The following is a 20,395-nucleotide window of genomic DNA, read 5'->3' as shown; positions in this document are numbered from 1 at the left end:
GAAAAACTCAAAATACTGGGTTTGAGGGAGTTGTAATTTACCCTGCAGCCAGCTTGGGTTCATAATGTGCTCTGGGCTATATGGCCATGTTCTAGAAGCATTCTCTCCTGATGTTTCACCCACATCTATGGCAGGCAACCTCAGAGGTTGTGAGGTCTGTTGGAAACTAGACAAGTGATGCTTATATATCTGTGGAATGTCCAGGGGGGAAGAAAGGACTCTTGTCTGTTAAGAGGCAAGTGGGAATGTTGCAATTGGCCACCTTGATTAGCATTGAATGCCCTTGCAGCTTCAAAGCCCGGCTTCTTCCTACCTGGGCGAAATCCTTTGTTTGGGGATGTTAGCTGGCCCTGATTGATTCTTGTCTGGAATTCCCCTGTATTTTGAGCATTGCTCCCAGGGTGGGAGAAAGAATTCTTGTCTGTTAGATCCAAGTGAGCATGTCACAATTGGCCAGCTTGATTAGCATCGAATGGCCTTGCAGCTTCAAAACCTGGCTGCTTCCTGCCCGGGGGAATCTTTTGGAGGTGTTAGCTGGCCCTGATTAATTCTTGTCTGGAATTCCCCTGTTTATTTAGTGTTGCTTCCAGGATGAGAGAAAGAATTCTTGTCTGTTAGAGGCAAGTGGGAATGTTGCAATTGGCCAGCTTGATTATCATCAAATGGCCTTTCAGCTTCAAAGGCTGGCTGGTTCCTGCTTGGGGGAATTCTTTATTTGGAGGTGTTAGCTGGCCCTGATTAAATCTTGTCTGGAATTCCCCTGTATTTTGAGTGTTGCTCCCAGGATGGGAGGAAGAACTCTTGTCTGTTAGATCCAAGTGAGAATGTTGCAATTGGCCAACTTGATTAGCATTGAATAGCCTTGTAGCTTCAGAGCCTGGCTGCTCTTTCCTAGGGGAATCCTTTGTTTGGAGGTGTTAGCTGGCCCTGATTAATTCTTGTCTGGAATTCCCCTGTATTTTGAGTGTTGCTCCCAAGGTGGGAGAAAGAACTCTTGTCTGTTAGATCCAAGTGGGAGTTCAATTGCAACTCCCACCTTGATTTGCATTGAATGGCCTTGCACCTTCAAAGCCCGGCTGCTTCCTGCCATCATTTCCAACAGACCCCACAACCTCTGAGGATGCCTACCATAGATGGCCCAAGTTACCTATCCGAACGTATCTCTGCCTATCAGCCCGCCAGGATCCTAAGATCTTCTGGGGAGGCCCTGCTCTCTATCCCGCCTGCTTCACAGGTGCAGCTGGCGGGGACGAGAGACAGGGCCTTTTCTGTGGTGGCCCCCCTGCTGTGGAACGCCCTTCCTATGGAGGTAAGATCAGCCCCCTCGCTGATGGTGTTCCGAAGAAGATTAAAAACTTGGATGTTTGAACGGGCATTCGGTTAAACAGTGCAATGAATGTGATGATTACAGGAATGGAAATTTGGATGATGAATTGGATCACGACTCTAGTTATGAGATGCATTGTGTTGTCTATTGTTGTGTCAATATTGTATATTATGCTTTTATGGTTTTAAATTGTATATCGTTGATTGATTCTTATCCTTGTTGTAAACCGCGTTGAGTCGCCTGTTGGGCTGAGAAACTGCGGTATACAAGTAAAGTAAATAAAAATAGAATAAAAATAGATGCAGGCGAAACGTCAGGAGAGAATGCTTCTAGAACATGGCCATATAGCCCGAAAAAACCTACACCAACTCTGTGCTCTCATTTCGCTCCCTGTGTTCCCCTTGTCCTGTCCTGGGACTGAGGAGGAGCTGAGCTGGATGTTTTTGGGGAGTGGGCGTGGAGGAGATGGGGAGCCCTGGCCCTGTGGGAGGCGAAGGGGCGCCTGGGCATCTTTCCCAGGGAGGCTCGCATCCCCTTTGCCATAAATGGTCACCCACAGAGAAGGAGGAGGAGGAGGAGGAGGCGGAGGAGGAGGAAGGGCTGCCGCTGCTGCCGTGGGGCTGCCTCGCTCCGGGAAGGCGCGTCACTGGGGCGGGGGGCGCCGCCCAAAAGCCAGGCAGCACCGAAGAGGGAGTTTGGGGAGACCCCTCCGCACCGGCCCAGCGGGATGGACGACCTGGGTAAGAAGGCACTCACTGGGGAGGAAGCCGGGCGGGGAGGGACCCCCTTCTCCCCAGAATATCCCCTCCACGCCCGCGCCTTTTCCTTCCTCCTTTCCTCCCTCCTTCCTTTTCTTTTCTCATCCCTTCTTCCTTCCTTCCTTCCCTCCCTTCTTTCCCGCTCCTTGACTCTTCCCTTCCACGTCTCCCCCTTTTTCTCTCCCTCTCTCTGATGCACCCCCTTCCTTTCTTCCTTTCTTCAAGCCCATCTTCTGAATTTCTGTGGATTTTCTTATAGGGTGCAGCTTCACACTGGGGAATGAACACAGGGCTCAAGAAAGGATCCGGACATTTGTAGTTTTGGGTGGCCGTGAGTTTTCCCAGCTGTCTGGCCACGTTCCAGAAGCATTCTCTCCTGACGTTTCGCCCACATATGTGGCAGGCATCCTCAGAGATTGAGGATGGCAGAAATAAATCATTATGGTGTTTTAATATACTGTCGAAGGCTTTCATGGCTGGAATCACAGGGTTGTTGTGAGTTTTCCAGGCTGTATGGCCACGTTCCAGAAGCATTCTCTCCAGACGTTTCGCCCACATATGTGGCAGACATCCCTAGAGGTTGAAGGTGGCAGAAATAAATCACTATGGTGTTTTAATATACTGTCGAAGGCTTTCATGGCAGGCATCCTCAGAGATTGAGGGTGACAGGAATCAACCAGGGCCAGCTAACACTATGGTGTTTCATGTTGAGGGTGACTAGAATCAATCAGGGCCAGCTAGCACTATGGTGTTTTAACATACTGTCAAAGGCTTTCATGGCTGGAATCACTAGGTTGTAGTGAGTTTTCCGGGCTGTCTGGCCACGTTCCAGAAGCATTCTCTCCTGACGTTTCGCCCACATCTGCGGCAGACATCCTCAGAGGTTGAGGGTGACAAGAATCAATCAGGGCCAGCTAACACTATGGTGTTTCATAGCTGAGTTGAGGGTTACTAGAATCAATCAGGGCCAGCTAACACTATGGTGTTTTAATATACTGTCAAAGGCTTTCATGGCTGGAATCACTGGGTTGTTGTGAGTTTTCCAGGCTGTCTGGCCACGTTCCAGAAGCATTCTCTCGTGACGTTTCACCCACATCTATGGCAGGCATCCTCAGAGGTTGAAGGTGGCAGAAATCAATCACTATGGTGTTTTAATATACTGTCAAAGGCTTTCGTAGCTGGAATCACTGGGTTGTTGTGAGTTTTCAAGGCTGTCTGGCCACGTTCCAGAAGCATTCTCTCCTGATGTTTCACTCACATCTATGGCAGGCATCCTCAGAAGTAGTGGGTGACAAGAATCAATCAGGGCCAGCTAACACTATTGTGTTTTATGGCTGAAATCACTGGATTGAAGATGACAAGAATCAATCAGGGCCAGCTAACACTATTGTCTTTTAATGTATTGTCGAAGGCTTTCATGGTTGGAATCACTGGGTTGCTGTGAGTTTTCCAGGCTGTCTGGCCATGTTTCAGAAGCGTTCTCTCCTGACGTTTCACTCACATCTATGGCAGGCATCCTCAGAGGTTGAGGGTGACAAGAATCAATCAGGGCCAGCTAACACTATGGTGTTTCATGGCTGGAATCACTGGGTCGAGGGTGACAAGAATAAATCAGGGCCAGCTAACATTATGGTGTTTTAATGTATTGTTGAAGGCTTTCATGGCTGGAATCACTGGGTTGTTGTGAGTTTTCAGGACTGTATGGCCATGTTCTAGAAGCATTCTCTCCTGACGTTTTGCCCATATCTACGGCAGACATCCTCAGAGGTTGTGAAGTCTGTTGGAAACTAGGCAAGCGGGGTTTATATATCTGTGGAATGTCCAGGATGGGAGAAAGAACTCTTGTCTGTTTGAGGCAAGTGGGAATGTTTGCAATTGACCACCTTGATTAGTATTAAATGGCCTTTCAGCTTCAAAGCCTGGCTGCTTCCTGTCTGGGGGAATCCTTTGTTGGGAGGTGTTAGTTGGCCCTGATTGTTTCCTGTCTGGAATTCCCCTGTTTTCTGAGTGTTTAGTGTTTTGAGGTTTTTTTTTAATACTGGTAGCCAGATTTTGTTCATTTGTATGGTTTCATCCTTTCTGTTGAATTTGTAGTTTTGGAAGGTGACCCATGTTGTAGTTGGACAAAGTCCCTCTAAACTACCACTCCCAAAGATTCCAAAAGCATTGAGCCCTTGCACCTCAAGTGGTGCCAAACTGCCTTAACTCCACCGTGTGTAGACACAGCCTTAGACTAGAATTATTCTTCAGGGTTGGTTTTGCCAATTTTGTTCCTTTCTCAATACTGTCTCCCCTCCAACTGCAAACCAGGACTGGCCCTGCTTAGCTTCCAAAACCAGATGAGATTCATGCTCAAATTACACTACGTAACAAAATTTGAACATTTTTCTGTTTCTGGTTTGAAAGTGTTATTTCCTATATAATTATTTATTATTAAATAATAATATTAATTTATTAATTAATTTATTATTAGTATTATTATTATTATTATTATTAATTCTGCGGTATGTACTTTAAAAGTCCATTAACTTCATTTTTGTGGCTGCCACAAATTATGTTGAATTGGCTGAGACTCTTATGAGATAATCATTGAAAAACTATCACCAAATGTGCCACAAAAACAAAGTTTTTGGAGTTTAATAAACTTTCCCCATGTTTTTATTATAGGACCAATTAGGAAATGACATTTATAACTCGGGAACAAATATTGTGGACATAGTGTTGCTCTTCCCACAGACTGCTATGGGTACATCTTTAGCATTAAAGTACCTTGACATCACTTGTACTGCTATGGGGTTGTGGGAGTTGTAGTTTCATAAGGTCTTTAGCCTTTTCTGCCAAGGCTCCTGATACCTCACCAAACTACATCTCCAGTTAAAGAGGTGTCAAACTGCATACATTTAACACTGTGGATGTGCCCTAGGTGATTACATACCTCCTTTCCTCTTCCCTCTTCTCCCTCTTCTTTCTTTTCTTTCCCATTCCATCCTTCATTCATCATGCTATGTTCTTCCCCTTCTTGTATGACTTTCTCCTCTTTCTTTTCTTTTTTTCCCCCCTTTCACCCAGTTTTTCCACTACTTTTCTTTCCTCTTTTGCAAGATACACTCTCTTCCTTATTCTTCAACAACTTAGCTGTACTATATTTGTGCATTGACTTTTTCCTCCTCCCTTATTCATTGCTCCTTCCTTACTCTTCCACGTGCATTTTGTGGCTGCCTGATGGTGCATCTACACTGTAGAATTAATGCAGTTTGAGATCACTTTAAGTGTTCTAGCTCAGGAATCCTGGGAGTTGTAATTTGGTGAGTCACAGCTACAACTTCCAGCATTCCGGTGCATTGAATCACAGCAGTTACAAGTGTTGTCAAAGTGCTTTAATTTTCCAGTGTAGGATGCGGCCTAACTGCCATGACTCAAGGCTATGGAATCATGGATGTTTTATGTGTTGTCGAAGACTTTAATGGCAGGAATCACTGGGTTGCTGTGAGTTTTCTGGACAGTATGTATTCTTCTGGAACGCATGGCCATACAGCCCAGAAAAATGACAGCAATCCATGGAAGTTTGGTTAGACACCAGCTCTCTGTCATGTGAAACTACATCTCCCATAGCATTGAGGCATGATGGTCAAAGTGGTGTCAAATATGCAGTGTAGGGTTAGGCCTAACTGCCATAAGTTCCTGTTTATGGAACCCTGGGATATCCAGTTTGGTTAGGAACTACCCCTCTTTGTCATGTGAAACTACATCTCCCATAGCATTGAGGCAAGACAGTCAAAGTGGTGTCAAATATGCAGTGTAGGGTTGGGCCTAACTGCCATAGTTCATGTTTATGGAACCCTGGGATATATAGTTTGGTTAGACACGAGCTCTCTGCCATGTGAAACTACATCTCCCGTAGCATTGAGGCATGACAGTCAAAGTGATGTCAAAGATGCGGTGTAGGGTTAGGCCTAAATGCCATAAGTTCATGTTTATGGAACCCCGGAATATATAGTTTGGTTAGGCACCAGCTCTCTGTCATGTGAAACTACATCTCCTGTAGCATTGAGGCATGACAGTCAGTGTAGGGTTAGGCCTAACTGCCATAAGTTCATGTTTATGGAGTCCTGGGACATGTAGTTTGGTTAGGAACTAGCTGTCTTTGTGAAACTACATCTCCCATAGCTCTGAGGCATAACAGTTGCTATTGCTATGGAATCATGGAAATTCTCATTTGGCTGAGGCCGCCAGTACACTTTGTCAGAGAAGGCTAAATACTTCGTGAAACTACATCTCTCATTGGTATTAAATCTATAGTGTAGGATGAAGCATGTTTGCAAGACACTCAGAACAGAGAAATAATGTATGAATGGTTTTCCATGTCCTGCTCTATGTTTTATACCTTTTTCTCTCGCACTACACACACTTTCCTCTGACACAAGCTCATGCTGTTCTTTTTCCGGGCCTCCACGGCCTCCCCTTTCTCGGCTTCGGATCGAGCCTTGCCTCCGCCCTTCTCATCCGGAGAAAAGGAGGAATGTTTCCCTCAGCGTTATTCCTGCGGCTTTGCGGAATGGCTTGAGGGCGGCCATTGAGGCCCCGAGGGTGGAATGGGGAGAAGAAGAAGGAGAAAGAAGGAGGAGAAGGGGACTTGAGAGGCCCTGCTTTCCCTCCCTGACTCCATTCCTCCCCACATTTGCCTCAATGGGGCACAGCATCCTCTTGAACCGTGTAAACCCATGTTCACACTCTCTCAGCCTCATTTGAGGGTTGTAGGGTTGCATAGTTTCCAACTTCATCTGCACCAGTGGTTCTCAACCTAATGCCGTGACCCCTTAATACAGTTCCTCATGTTGTGATGAACCCCAACCATAAAATTATTTTCGTTGCTACTACACAACTGTAGTTTTGCTATTGTTATGAATCATAATGTAAATATCTGTTATGCAGGATGTATTTTCATTCACTGGACCAAATTTGCACAAATACCCGATATGCCCAACTTTGAATAGTGGTAGGGTTGGGGAGGGGGGTGACATTGATTTTGTCATTTAGGAGTTGTAGTTACTGGGATTTATAGTTCACCTACAATCAAAGAGCATTCTTAATGATGGAATTGAACCAAATTTGGCACACAGAACTCCCATGACCAACAGAAAATACTGGAAGGGTTTGATGGGCATTGACCTTGAGTTTTGGAGTTGTAGTTCACCAACATCCAGAGAGCACTGTGGACTCAAACAATCCACAATGCTCTCTGGATGCACTGTGGATTGGACCAATCTTGGCATGAATACCCAATAGGCCCAAATGTGAACACTGGTGGAGTTTGGGGAAAACAGACCTTGACATTTGGGAGTTGTAGTTGCTGGGCTTTATAGTTCGCCTACAATCAAAGAACAGTCTGAACTCCACCAATGATGGAATTGAACCAAACATGGCACACAGAACTCCCATGACCAACAGAAAATACTGGAAGGGTTTGATGGGCATTGACTTTGAGTTTTGGAATTGTAGTTCACCTACATAGAGAACACTGTGGACTCAAACCATGATGGATCTGGACCAAACTTGGCACGAATACTCAATAGGCCCAAATGTGAACACTGGTGGAGTTTGGGGAAAATAGACCTTGACATTTGGGAGTTGTAGTTGCTGGGATTTATAGTTCACCTACAAGTGCATTCTGAACCACAGCAATGATAGAATTGGGTCAAATTTTCCACACAGAACCCCTATAACCTACAGAAATTACTGTGTTTTCTGATGGTCTTTGGTGACTCCTCTGTCACCCCCCTCGCAACCCCCAGATTGAGAAATGCTGCTCTACATCTTCAGTGAAAGTTGCAAGCAATCTTCTGTAGTCTGGACTTGGTTAACTCATTAACATTGTCATATAATATAATATAATATAATATAATATAATATAATATAATATAATATGTATAACTGCATTGAAGTACATTATATGGCAGTGTAGACCAGGCATGAGCAAACTTGGGCCCTCCAGGTGTTTTGGACTTCAATTCCCACAATTCCTAACAGCCTCAGGCCCTTTCCTTTTCCTCCTCAGCTGCTAAACACGCCCACCTCTTTAAGCTGCTCCTCATAGGGCTTGTTCTCCAGACCCTTGATCATTTGAGTTGCCTTCCTCTGGACACATTCCAGCCTGCCAACATCTACCTTCAATTGCGATGTTCAGAATTGGACACAGTATTTCAGGTATTCCAGAAACAAGCCTGCTCCCTTCTCCCTATGACTTCCCCTCACATATCAGTCCCAGTTGTGGCCAACTGGAAATCCCATCAGCCCTAAATTTGGAAAGGTTGGAACCGGCTCTCCGGTTGTGCCTGGACTCCAACTCTCATCAACCTCAGTCTGGTCTATCAGGCTTCCTCCCACCATCCAAACCTGACCAGTATTTTTGTTGTATCATACTGGGTATGTGTGACAAGACTGGTCCAGATCTACTGTGGGAGAGATTCACGGGGCTCTCCTGATATGGCTGGACTATAACTCCCATCATTTTCTATCAACGCTCCCATATTCTGCCAGTATTTTAAGATGGGTCATACTTCTATTAACATATTCACCCACTTTCACTGTACAAGGAATCATGATAGTATGTTGATTGTTTTCTTTTTTTGGGTTTTTTAATTACTTTATCAATCTTTTATTTATAGTTTGTTTATTGTGATAAATGTTGTCTTTGTGTTGTGATGGTACTCACTAATAAAAATCAAATTGGAAGATGGGTCATGATGGGTCTTTATGCCAAGTTTGGTACAGATCCATCAAGCCACACAGAAGCTTTTGTGGATAAAGCATACATAAAAATAAATATGCACATGTTGACTTATCTATATAAATAAAAATGTAATGTTTGTTTGTGGGATTAACATAACTCAAAAACCACTGGGTGAATTGATACCAAATTTGGACACCAAACACTTATCAGGCCAACGAGTGACCATCACTCATAAAAACACTGAAAAACACAGCAGAAGAGACTTTAAAAGCCAAAAAACAAAGATACATTACAAAGCATGCGCAAAACCACACATACACACAAACACACACATATATACACAAGTGAGGCTGGGCCACAGCAACGTGTGGCAGGGGATGGCTAGTATATTTATACCATACCTATTCTTCCAAAAATGGGGTTCAAGATAGACATCTGGGTGCCATTCATTGTTTAATAGGGAGAAAGGGTCAGGTTTCTGCCCCTTCCCCATTCCCCACTCCATCTAATTCAGACATGGGCATACTTTGGCCCTCCAGGTGTTTTGGACTTCGACTCCCACCATTCCTAACAGCCTCAGGCCCTTTCCTTTAGTAACTGAGGGGGAAAAGGAAGGGGTTTGAGGCTGTTAGGAATTGTGGGAGTTGAAGTCCAAAACCCCTGGAGGGCCCAAGTTTGCCCATACCTGGTGTAGACTCATATAGTGTAGTTCAATGCAGCTAAACCGTATTATGAAATTGCATTACATGGCAGTGCAAATGGAGCCTGAGTTGGGAATTGAACCTTAGTCACATAGCTTAATGCTTAAACCACTACATTATGCTGGCTCTCAAACAAGGGGGAATTTAAAATGCAATCAGTGACATTTTGATTGTCATCAATAAGGGTGTGCAAGAAATGAGTTGTGCCCTGTGTCCATTGGTGTGGGCATCTAAGAAAGGAATGGTGCCTTATGTCCATTGGTGTGGGTTTTGGTGTATATGTTTGGGTCTTATAGTCAGCTTTCAGCCTTAGAGTGTCTTCTTCTGGATCAGAGAAAGCAGAGGATGAAACTGGCTACCCCTTTGGATCCCAGTCCCACATCCCAAGCCAAGGGGGTCAAAGCATCAATGCTCTAAGGGAGGCTGTAAGGCTGCGCCTCTTCCCTCTCCCTCCCCTTTTCCTGCGCCATCTCCATGCCTCTTATCCTCCCTCCTTGCATGTTACATTCCTGCCTCCCTCCCTCTGTGGTTTCCTTCTCAGCCTTAGACACATTTCTGCCCTGTGACATCAGCCAGAAAGTGGTGGAGGGAAGGAGAGACAAGAGAGGGAGAGCTCCTTCCCCTCCCTCCTGCCTTCCACCCTTCTGGTTTCTCCCTATGCCTTTTAGCTTCTCCATCTTCGCAAGCAGCTGGAATAACAGTTAAACATTCAACCCGTCTAATTAGGCTCCTCGAACCCATCTTGTCTCTGGACACTTCCTCCTCTTTTTTGGCCTAGGATGACCTAGGTAAAGGTAAAGGTTTTCCCCTGACATTATGTCCGGTCATGTCCGACTCTGGGATAAATGGTGCTCATCTCCATTTCTAAACCGAAGAGCCGGCATTGTCTGTAGACACCTCCAAGGTCATGTGGCTGGTATGATTGCATGGAGCACCGTTACCTTCCCTCCAGAGCAGTACCTATTGATCTAGTCACATTTTCATGTTTTTGAACTGCTAGGTTGCCAGAAGCTGGGGCTAACAGCAGGAGCTCATGCTACTCCCTGGATTCAAATCTATGACATTTCGGTCAGCAAGTTCAGCAGCTCAGTGGTTTAATGCACTGTGCCACTGGATGACCTAAGGGAGGATTAATCCAGATGTGTATCCATGCAATCTTATTGGGAAAATGATAGGCTGGAGAAAGGAATTGGATATGGAGGGTGCAAGGGGATCAAGAGTGTGTCAAGGTGAGAATTTAGTAGTGATGGATGGATGGGTTGCTGTGAGTTTTTGGGGCTGTATGGCCATGTTCCAGAAACCTTCTGTCCTGACATTTTGCCCACATCTATGGCAGGCATCCTCAGATGTTGAGGGGTCTGTCGGAAACTAGGCAAGTGAGGTTTATATTGGGGCATGTAGGAAATTAGCGTGTGTGTCAATTGTAAAATAAAATGCATGAAGTTGATTGGTTGGACTATGCCGAGGGAGCTGGCTGAGCCTGGGAGTTTTGGTTACTGTTACATTATTCAGGCTTGAGCTGTGCAGATGTTTGCAGAGAAGCAGAGAGAAGCAGAAGAGACAGTTTTGAGAGTGCTCTTGTTTCATGAGCTGCCGGAGGGAAATTTTCCACATAGACAAAGAAAGACCATTTTAAATCTCTCTAAAAGGACATTATGTGAGTCGATTCAACTCATATAATGTTGTCTTGAATTAAGAAGAGTAAACTACTTGTTCTTTATTGATCATCTATGTGTCATATTTTCTGTTTCTGGCAAGAAAGTGTGTGGATTGATCAAATGTGAACTAGGAATGATTTTCATTTTATCACAGTTTGTATATCTGTGGAATGTCTAGGGTGGGAGAAAGAACTCTTGATTGTGAATGTTGCAATTGGCCATGTTGATTAGCATTTAATGTCCTTGCAGCTTCAAAGCCTGGCTGGGTGCTGCCTGGAGAAATCCTTTGTTGGGGGTGTTAGCTGGCCCTGATAGACTGGTGTCTGGAATTCCCCTGCTTTTTGAGTGTTGCTCTTTATTTACTGTCCTGATTTTAGAGTTTTTTAATGGCTTTGAAACTGCAAGGACAGTAAATGCTAATCAAGGTGGCCAATTGCAACATTCACACATGCCTCAAGTTCTTTCTCCAAAGTTGGACATTCCCCAGATCTATAAACCTCACTTGCCTAGTTTCCAACAGACCTCACAACCTCTGAGGATGCCTGCCATAGATGTGGGTGAAACATCAGGAGAGAATGCTTCTGGAACATGGCCATACAGCCTGGAAAACTCACAGCAACCCAGTGATTCTGGCCATGAAAGCCTTTGAAAATTCAATGGATGGATGGATGGATGTACTATAAAAACAGAGGAAAATCACTGGATGAGGATGAATGTAAAGGCAGTGTTCAATCCTAGCAGACTATCCCCTTGATTGCAGAACTGATCCAATTCATATTATCCCAACAGTGACCAACTGGTTTGGAAAGGACCTATATTTCTGAATTTAAATAATCATGGGCAAAGCCAACTGCGAGACTGTGATATCTGAAGTGCAGAGTGGAGATCAACTGTACATGTAAAGCTCATCCAATAGAGTTTTAATGGATGAGCTTTACAGAAAAGTAGCTCTACCGAAGACAAGATTGACTTGGGACTTGATGCTAAATAAACCTCAATAATTAATGGATCCCTCATCCACTAGAGCTTTAGTGGATGCGGGATTCATTAATTATTAAGATTTATTTAGGATCAAGGCCCAAGTCAATCTTGTCTTTTACAGAGTCACTTTTGTAGCAATACTGAACACTCCCAGAGTCTTGGCTGTTGTGAGTTTTCTGGGCTGTATGGCCATGTTCCAGAAGCATTCTCTCCTGATGTTTCACCCACATCTATGGCAGGCATCCTCAGAGGCTGTGAGGTCTGTTGGAAACTAGGCAAGTGAGGTTTATATATCTGTGGAATGTCCAGGAGGGGAGAAAGAACTCTTGTCTGTTTGAGGCAGGTGTGAACTCCAGTCCCCAAAAAGTAATTTTAACAAGGTTTCAATAGTAACATTGTTGTTCTAGGCTCTGCAGGTGCTATTTTGTAGCATCCATGGATACGCAGTGTATGGCAAAGCTTGCATAGATCTGGAAATTACCCAGTCCTTGCCTTAGATAGACCTTACAAGCTAAATCAGATGAATTGGAGATACCAAAAAGCTTCCATAAGTATTTGGTGGGCATTAATATAACTGTTTACGACTCATGTGTGATGGCAAATGTTGTTGTTCATTCACTGTGGTCTTGTGCTCTTCCATCCTTCTCCAATGGAAGAGTCTTTGTCAAAGGCATAATTTTGTAGTCACCATGAATGTCACCACCATACCTTGAATCCTTGCAAGGTCACACTGGCTCTGTGCATTTGCGTACAATCTTTGTATATTTATCTGTGTTGCTGAGCTGTTTCAACTCAAAAACCAAATAGGAATTCAACCCAAAAAACCAAGGCAATTTAATGCTAATCAAGGTGGCCAATTGTAACATTCACACTTGCCTCAAACAGACAAGAATTCTTTCTTCCACCCTGGACATTATTCCACAGATATATAAACCCCACTTGCCTAGTTTCCAACAGACCTTACAACATCTGAGGATGCCTGTCATAGATGTGGGGGAAACATCAGGAGTAAATGCTTCTGGAACATGGCCATATAGGCTGGAAAACTCACAGCAACCCAAGTAGGAATATCCTACAAAGATATAACAATAATGCATTTATTAAAGGGTCTTAAAGGCTTAAAAATATCTGACCATTTTGGGTCCTAATGTGGTTGAACTACATACTTCATTTTATTTATTTATTTATTTATTTATTTATTTATTTACAGTATTTGTATTCCACCATTCTCACCCCACAGGGGACTCAGGGTGGATTACAATGCACATATAAATTGCAAGCATTCAATGCCATTAGACATACAACATATATAGACAGACACAGAGACAATTTAATATTCCAGCTTTCCAGTTTCATGAGGAATGCTCAATTCTGGCCACAGGGGGACTTGCTGCTTCACTGTCCACTTGTGACACCGAGTCCTTGATGGAGTACTTCCTCATTCTTCTGCACGCTGCTGGAAGGTTTTATGGTGTCATGAATTAGCTAAATTAGCCTCCCCAAATAAGTGGTACCCAAATTTCCTACTTGACAGATGCAACTGTTTTTCGGACTGCATAGGTCAACAGCAAGCTAGACTATTCATGGTCGGGTGCTCACTCCAACCTGGGCTGGCTTCGAACTCATGACCTCTCAGTTAGTAGTGATTTAATGCAGCTGGCTATTTAACTAGCTGTGCCACAGCCCGGTCCTTCACCATTTCAGTTGGATAGGGATGATAGGTGATATTGCCTATTACATCTGGAGCATACTGGGTGAGAGAAGTCTGCGCTTAGGAGTTCTCAAACACTAGGAATGCTATGTCAATGTCTTTATTATTTTAAGAACAGTAGCTGGAGGCTGGTTTTGAGAACACATGAGAATTGTGTTAGTGGTTTTAAAAAGAAATATGTATACAGTCCCTCTCCTGGCATCTGAGGGTGGAATGATTAAAAGAGTGGTTGTCCCAGATGCTTGCAATGATCTGCTGCTCACAGGACCGTTGGATTTGGGAAACTCAAAAAGGCCTCTGTGGAACTCGCTCTGGGTGGGAAAGGGGGATTGCACAAAAGGGGGATTGTGTGGAAGGGAGCACAAGTTTGCCTGCGGGTGGAATGGAAAGTTTAAGTAAGTCTCTCTTTCGACAGTCCATGGCTGTAGCGGGCAGAAACCAACACATAGAGCTGTATGTAGAGCTGTGCAGAGTTACGCCTGAGATCACATTTTCTAGCCCGAGAGCTTGTTTTTAATGCTAGCTAACCACTGACCCTAAAGAATAACAAAAGAGCATCTGGACATGTGTAAAATATATTGTCTCTGAATCAGAATGTGGGAGAGGAAGGTATAAAGTTCTGGATAAAGTCTCAAAAAGTATTTGCAGTCCACAAAAGTAATGTTTCTAGCCTCTGCCTTGAATAATACACCAATGTCAATTGGCTCTTCTGTATATGTTCCCCTCCCTTCAATAGCCTCTTTAATCTCATTTTTAGAGGTCATTTTGAGTCTCTGCCTCTCCTATTTAGTCCTCAAATTAGCATATTAGCTATGTTCTCATCACTCTGCCTTTCCTGAACATTAGGAATAAATACAGCATAATCTTCTCTGAACATTTGGAACACATAATTTTTCTGAACATGAGGAATAAATTCAGTGTTATGGGGATATGGTGGTACAGCAGATTAAACTGCTAAGCTGTAGAACTTGCTGACTGGAAGGTCAGTGGTTCTAATTCATGGGATGGGGTGAGCTCCCGTTGTTAGCCCCAGCTTCTGCCAACCTAGCAGTTCAAAAACATGCAAATGTGAATAGATCAATAGGTATTGCTTCAGAAGGAAGGTAGTGGTGCTCCATGCAGTCATGCCGGCCATATGACCTAGGAGGCGTCTATGGACAATGCCAGCTCTTTGGCTTAGAAATGGAGATGAGCTGCACCTTCCAGAGTTGGACTCGACTAGACTTAATGTCAAGGGGAAAGCTTTACCTTTTTAATCTTCTCTGAGTGATATCAGATTAAAAGCAATAAGATCTAGAGTTCTGAGAAAACAAGGGCAGGATTTGAGCAGGAGAGTTTGGAAAAATATATATCATTTTTTGGACTTTCTAGGACTCACAGAAGTGTGAAGCCAGCTTGTACCGAGGAAAATTCGGTAGATAATTAATTACTGTGTGAAATTAGATTGTAAGAATGTTGTCATTTTAACAAAATTAAGACCCTATTATTCAGGAACTGGGCATCCCCCTTGTTGTGTTCAGTTGTACACCTATATCCAGGTTATTAAAAAAGTGGAGCAAAGACCAATTGTAAGGCTGCTTTTCCACATAGTGTATTCAAAGAAGGTGGACTAAACGTGGTATATTTATTTATTATTTATTTATTTACAACATTTCTACCTTGCCTTTCTCGCCCCGGAGGAGACTCAAAGTGGTTTTACATACAGGCAACAATTTGATGCCTTAAAATACAATTTACAATTTAATAAATATTAAAATAGAATTTAAAAAGTACATTAAAAACAATTAAAACATTTAAAAAACATCACATTCAGAGTTAAACATGTAATCCACGAGCATAATCTGGGCCATTCCAATGGTCATTACACATTGTTCCAAGTCTATCTATTGCACAATTTCTCTAAAGGCTTGGTCACAAGGTCATGTTTTCACTATTTGTGGAAGGTCAGGAGGAAGGGGGTTAATCTAATATCCCTGAGGAGGGAGTTCCACAGCCGAGGGGCCATCACTGAGAAGGCCCTGTCTCTTGTTTCCGCCAATCGTGCTTGTGAGGGAGGTGGGACTGAGAGCAGGGCCTCCCCAGATGATCTCTGTGGTGCTTCATAGAGGGAGATATGTTCAGACATATAAGCTGGGCCAGAACTGTTTAGGGCTTTATAAGCTAGAGCAGGGGTCCTCAAACTAAGGCCTGGGGCCCAGATATGGCCCTCCAAGGTCATTTATCCAGCCCTTGCTCTGGGTCAAATTAAGTCTGAAATGACTTGAAAGCACACAACAACAACAACAACAATCCTATCTCATCAACCAAAAGTAGGCCCACACTTCCCATTGAAATACCAGTAAGTTTATATTTGTTAAAATTGTTCTTCATTTTAATTATTGTATTGTTTTAAGTGTTTCTTTGCACTACAAATAAGATATGTGCAGTGTGCATAGGAATTCATTCATATTTTTTCAAATTATAAGGTGGCCCTCCAACAGTTTGAGGGTCTGTGACCTGGCCCTCTGTTTAAAAAGTTTAAGGACCTCTGGGCTAAAGCCAGCACTTTGAATTGTGCTCAGTAGCAGATTGGCAGCCAATGGAGCTGACGTAACAGGGGGGCCGTATGCTCTCTGTATGCCGTTCTGGTAAACCATCTGGCTGCCACCCTTTGGACCATTTGCAGCTTCCCAACAATCTTCAAAGGCAGCCCCACGTAGAGCGCATTGTAATAGTCTTTTCGGGAGGAAGGCAGGACCGAGAGCAGGGCCTCCCCAGATGATCTTAAACTCTGTGATGGTTCATAGAGGGAGATACATTCAGACATATAAGCTGGGCCAGAACCATTTAGGGCTTTATAGGCTAAAGCCAGCACTTCTGCCAACCTGCTCGGTAGCAGATTGGCAGTCTTCTGAACAGCCTTCAAAGGCAGCCCCATGTAGAACGCATTGCAGTAGTCTATTTGGGATGTAATCAGAGTGTGGACTACTGTAGCCAAGTCTGGCTTCCCAAAGTACGGGTGCAACTGGCGCACAAGTTTTAATTGTGCGAATGCTCCCCGGCTGCCGCCGAAACCTGGGATTCCAGGCTTAGCGCTGAGTCCAGAAAAAACCACAAGCTGTGAATGTGCATCTTCAGGGGCAGTGTAACCCTGTCCAACACAGGCATATCCTATACATATATTGTATAGGAGGCAAGCTGGGCACAAATCATCATATAACCACATGGCAGCTATTGAAAGGGTGTGAAATTATGCCCTGTTTTTATTATGGAATAATCCATGTATTTAAGATGGTAGATTAGATGCCAGGTATCCGCTCCCTTGGAGGCTTAGCTGGGGCAGCAGGTCAAGCAGGGAAGACGCTTTGCAGATTTTCATTGCCTCCGGATCTGCAAAGTACCATAGCAGAGCAGCTGAAACCACTGATTATTAACAGCGGGAAAGCAGAAAACCAGAGAGCTAGGGTTCGTTCTCCAGATTTTACCAGTCCTGCTCCAAGCGTGCATAGTTACTTTCAGATGTTACTTTTAATGGGCATTTTTATAGACATTTTGACAATAATGTTTCTTTTGCCAATTTTACATCAATTCTAAAGGGTTATTTTCCTTCAAAAAGTAACAAAGTAATGGAAAACTAATAAAGGGTGTAACAAATACTGCAACATGATATTTATTTTCAGCATTGTAATTAGCAACACATATCCTCCAACATGTCACAAATGAAAACCAGGGCGCGCAAAGATGAACAACATGAGAATGTGCTCAAGATGGCAACATTTATTGAGGAGGACCACATAAGCTAAGAGAGGCTTTAATAGTTTCCTTTTGTCCAAATCCACGAGGTGGACAAAATTCCTCTTCTCCCTTGCTGAATACCAGAGGGGAGAATGGTTGGGGGATAGAGAATGGGAGACTTTTTGAAAGCAGTGAAGGGACAAAGGGTTAATCAGTACTAATAATAAAGAACTTTAAAAACATTGTAATGCAGAAATAGAGGGAGAAAACGTGGAGGCAGTGACAGACTTTGTATTTCTAGGTGCAAAGATTACTGCAGATGCAGACTGCAGCCAGGAAATCAGGAGGAAAGCAATTCCCAATCTCAATAAAATAGTGAAGAGTAGAGACATCACACTGGCAATGAAGATCCGCATAGTCAAAGCAATGGTATTCCCCGTAGTCACCTATGGATGCGAGAGCTGGACCATAGGGAAGGCTGAGAGAAGGAAGATAGATGCTGTTGAACTGTGTGTTGGAGGAAAGTTCTGAGAGTGCCTTGGACCACAAGAAGATCCAACCAGTCCATACCTCAGGAAATAAAGCCCGACTGCTCATTGGAGGAAAGGATAGTAGAGGCCAAGATGAAGTACTTTGGCCACATCATGAGAAGAAAGGAAAGCTTAGAGAAGACAATTATGCTGGGGGAAAAGGAAGGAAAAAGGAAGAGGGGCCGACAAGGGCAAGATGGATGGATGGTATCCTTGAAGTGACTGGATTGATCTTGAAGGAACTGGGGGTGGCGATAGCCGACAGAGAGCTCTGGCATGAGCTGGTCCACGAGGTCATGAAAAGTTGGAAATGACTGCATGAATGAACAACAACAATGCAATGTTTCTCAACCTGGGGGTCAGCCCTGGAAGGGGGGGGGGTCACAAGGGTGTTTCAGAGGGGTCACCAAAGATAATCAGAAAACCTATATTTCTGATGGTCTTAGGAACCCCTTTGGCAGAGAAGACTGAAGATCTCAATGCCTGTTCTTCTCTTCCTTTTTGGAAACAGATGGGGAATCCTCCTAGCAAAAGCCTTTCTCCACTGTGATTGGCTGGCCTCTTAGCCAAGGAGAGGGCTGTTTCTCAGACTCCAAGCTGGGAGGGGAGAGCAGGTGTGCTTGGTGCTTGGCAGTGTGGTGTACATGCACAGGCAAGGGAGAGCGTGAGAGGCTGGAGGGAGGCTCGAACCAGCGAGTCCCTTCAAGGCAAGGGGGTTCTATGTGGGAAGTTTAGGCCAATTTTGTAATTGTGGGGTTCAGAATTCTCTTTGACTGTAGGTGAAGTATAAATCCCAACAACTACAACTCCCAAATGTCAAGGTCTATTTTCCCCAAACTCGGACAGTGTTCGCATCTAGGCATATTGAATATTTGTGCCAAGTTTGGTCCAGATATATCATTGTTTGAGTCCACAGTGCTCTGGATGTAGGTGAACTATAACTCCAAAACCCATGGTCAGTTCTCACCAGACCCTTCTAGTATTTTGTGTTGGTCATGGGAGTTCTGTATGCCAAGTTTGGTTCAATTCCATCAGTGGTGGAGTTCAGAAAACTCTTTGATTGTAGATGAACTATAAATCCCAGCAACTACAACTCCCAAATGACAAAATCAATCCCCCCCAACCCCACCAGTGTTCAAATTTTGGCACATGTAGGTTAACTTTAAATCCCAGCCACTAAAACTATAGAGAAAATAAATTCCTCCTTCCCCACCAGTATTCAAATTTGAGTGTATTGGGTATTTGTGCCAAATTTGGTCCAATAAATGAAAATATATCCTGCATATCAGATACTTACATTATGATTCGTAACAGTAGCAAAATAACAGTTATGAAGTAGCAACAAAAGTAATTTTATGGTTGGGAGACACCACAATATAAGGAACTGTATCAAGGGGTCACGGCATTAGGAAGGTTGAGAAACACTGTAATGGGTAACCAAATAAACTGCTTTTAAACAATACTTTTCCAAGCTTTGACCCCAGGTTCAGATGACATTTTGAGTTATCCCAACATTGTTTTTTCCTGGTAAGCACAAAAAGAGGCATTAAATAAAGCATGAGTTCAGCTCATTACATTGCTTTTTATCATGACAAGGTTTCCGACTTAACAGATTATGTCAATGGAGATGTAGACATAGCTTTCATCTATTCCCAGTTTGCAGTGACTATCCTGATTAATCTGTTGTCCTACTTTTTCATCTACTTTCAACTTTTCTTTCCCCTCTCACTTTCTTACTTTGTCTTCAGTTTATTTCAGTTGCTTTCAGCTGAGTTCAAAGTGTAAAACCACTTAGTCCTCAACATAGAGAAAAGAAAAGAAGATGAAACAGTGTTCTACCCAGTAGCATCAGATAAAAGCAAATTTCTGCAGTCTCTCCTGGCTTGTGTGTTTATCTTTCCTTTTTTGTGTGTTTCTGGAGCAACCTGAGAAATTGCAAGTCACTTCTGCTGTGAGAGAATTGGATGTCTGCAAGGACATTGCCCAGGGGATGCACAGAAGTTTTACCATCCTGTGGGAGGCTTCTCTCATGTCCTTGCATGAGAAACTGGAGCTGACAGATGGGAGCTCACCCCCTCCCAGAATTCAAACTGCCGACCTTTCCGTTAGCAGTCCTGCCAGTACAAGGCTTTAACCCATTGCACCACTGGGGGCTTATTAATAAGTAATAACAATAACTTACTATTCCTTATAATACCTTCCTTTTTTTAAATTTATGCAAGTCTCTTCTGGTGTGAGAGAATTGGCCATCTGCAAGAACGCTGACCAGGGAATGGCTAGATGTT

At 43.7% G+C, this 20,395-nt stretch overlaps 1 protein-coding gene across 1 annotated transcript in view; it reads left to right on the top strand.

Annotated features, from left to right (window-relative positions):
- The first annotated feature begins 1,811 nt into the window (after positions 1–1,811).
- Positions 1,812–20,395, top strand: part of TGFB1I1 (transforming growth factor beta 1 induced transcript 1) — a 41,793-nt gene continuing 23,209 nt past the window's right edge. Inside the window, 2 exon segments of the mRNA XM_060780199.2 lie at positions 1,812–1,978; positions 1,981–2,067. Coding sequence (XP_060636182.2) covers positions 1,873–1,978; positions 1,981–2,067 — 193 coding nt within the window. The 5' untranslated portion in view covers positions 1,812–1,872.

The sequence above is a fragment of the Anolis sagrei genome, chromosome 6, assembly GCF_037176765.1.
Source record: "Anolis sagrei isolate rAnoSag1 chromosome 6, rAnoSag1.mat, whole genome shotgun sequence".
NCBI classification, from domain to species: Eukaryota; Metazoa; Chordata; class Lepidosauria; order Squamata; family Dactyloidae; genus Anolis; species Anolis sagrei.
Note: the sequence above shows the minus strand (reverse complement) of the source record. Positions and strands in the feature narration are given on the sequence as shown.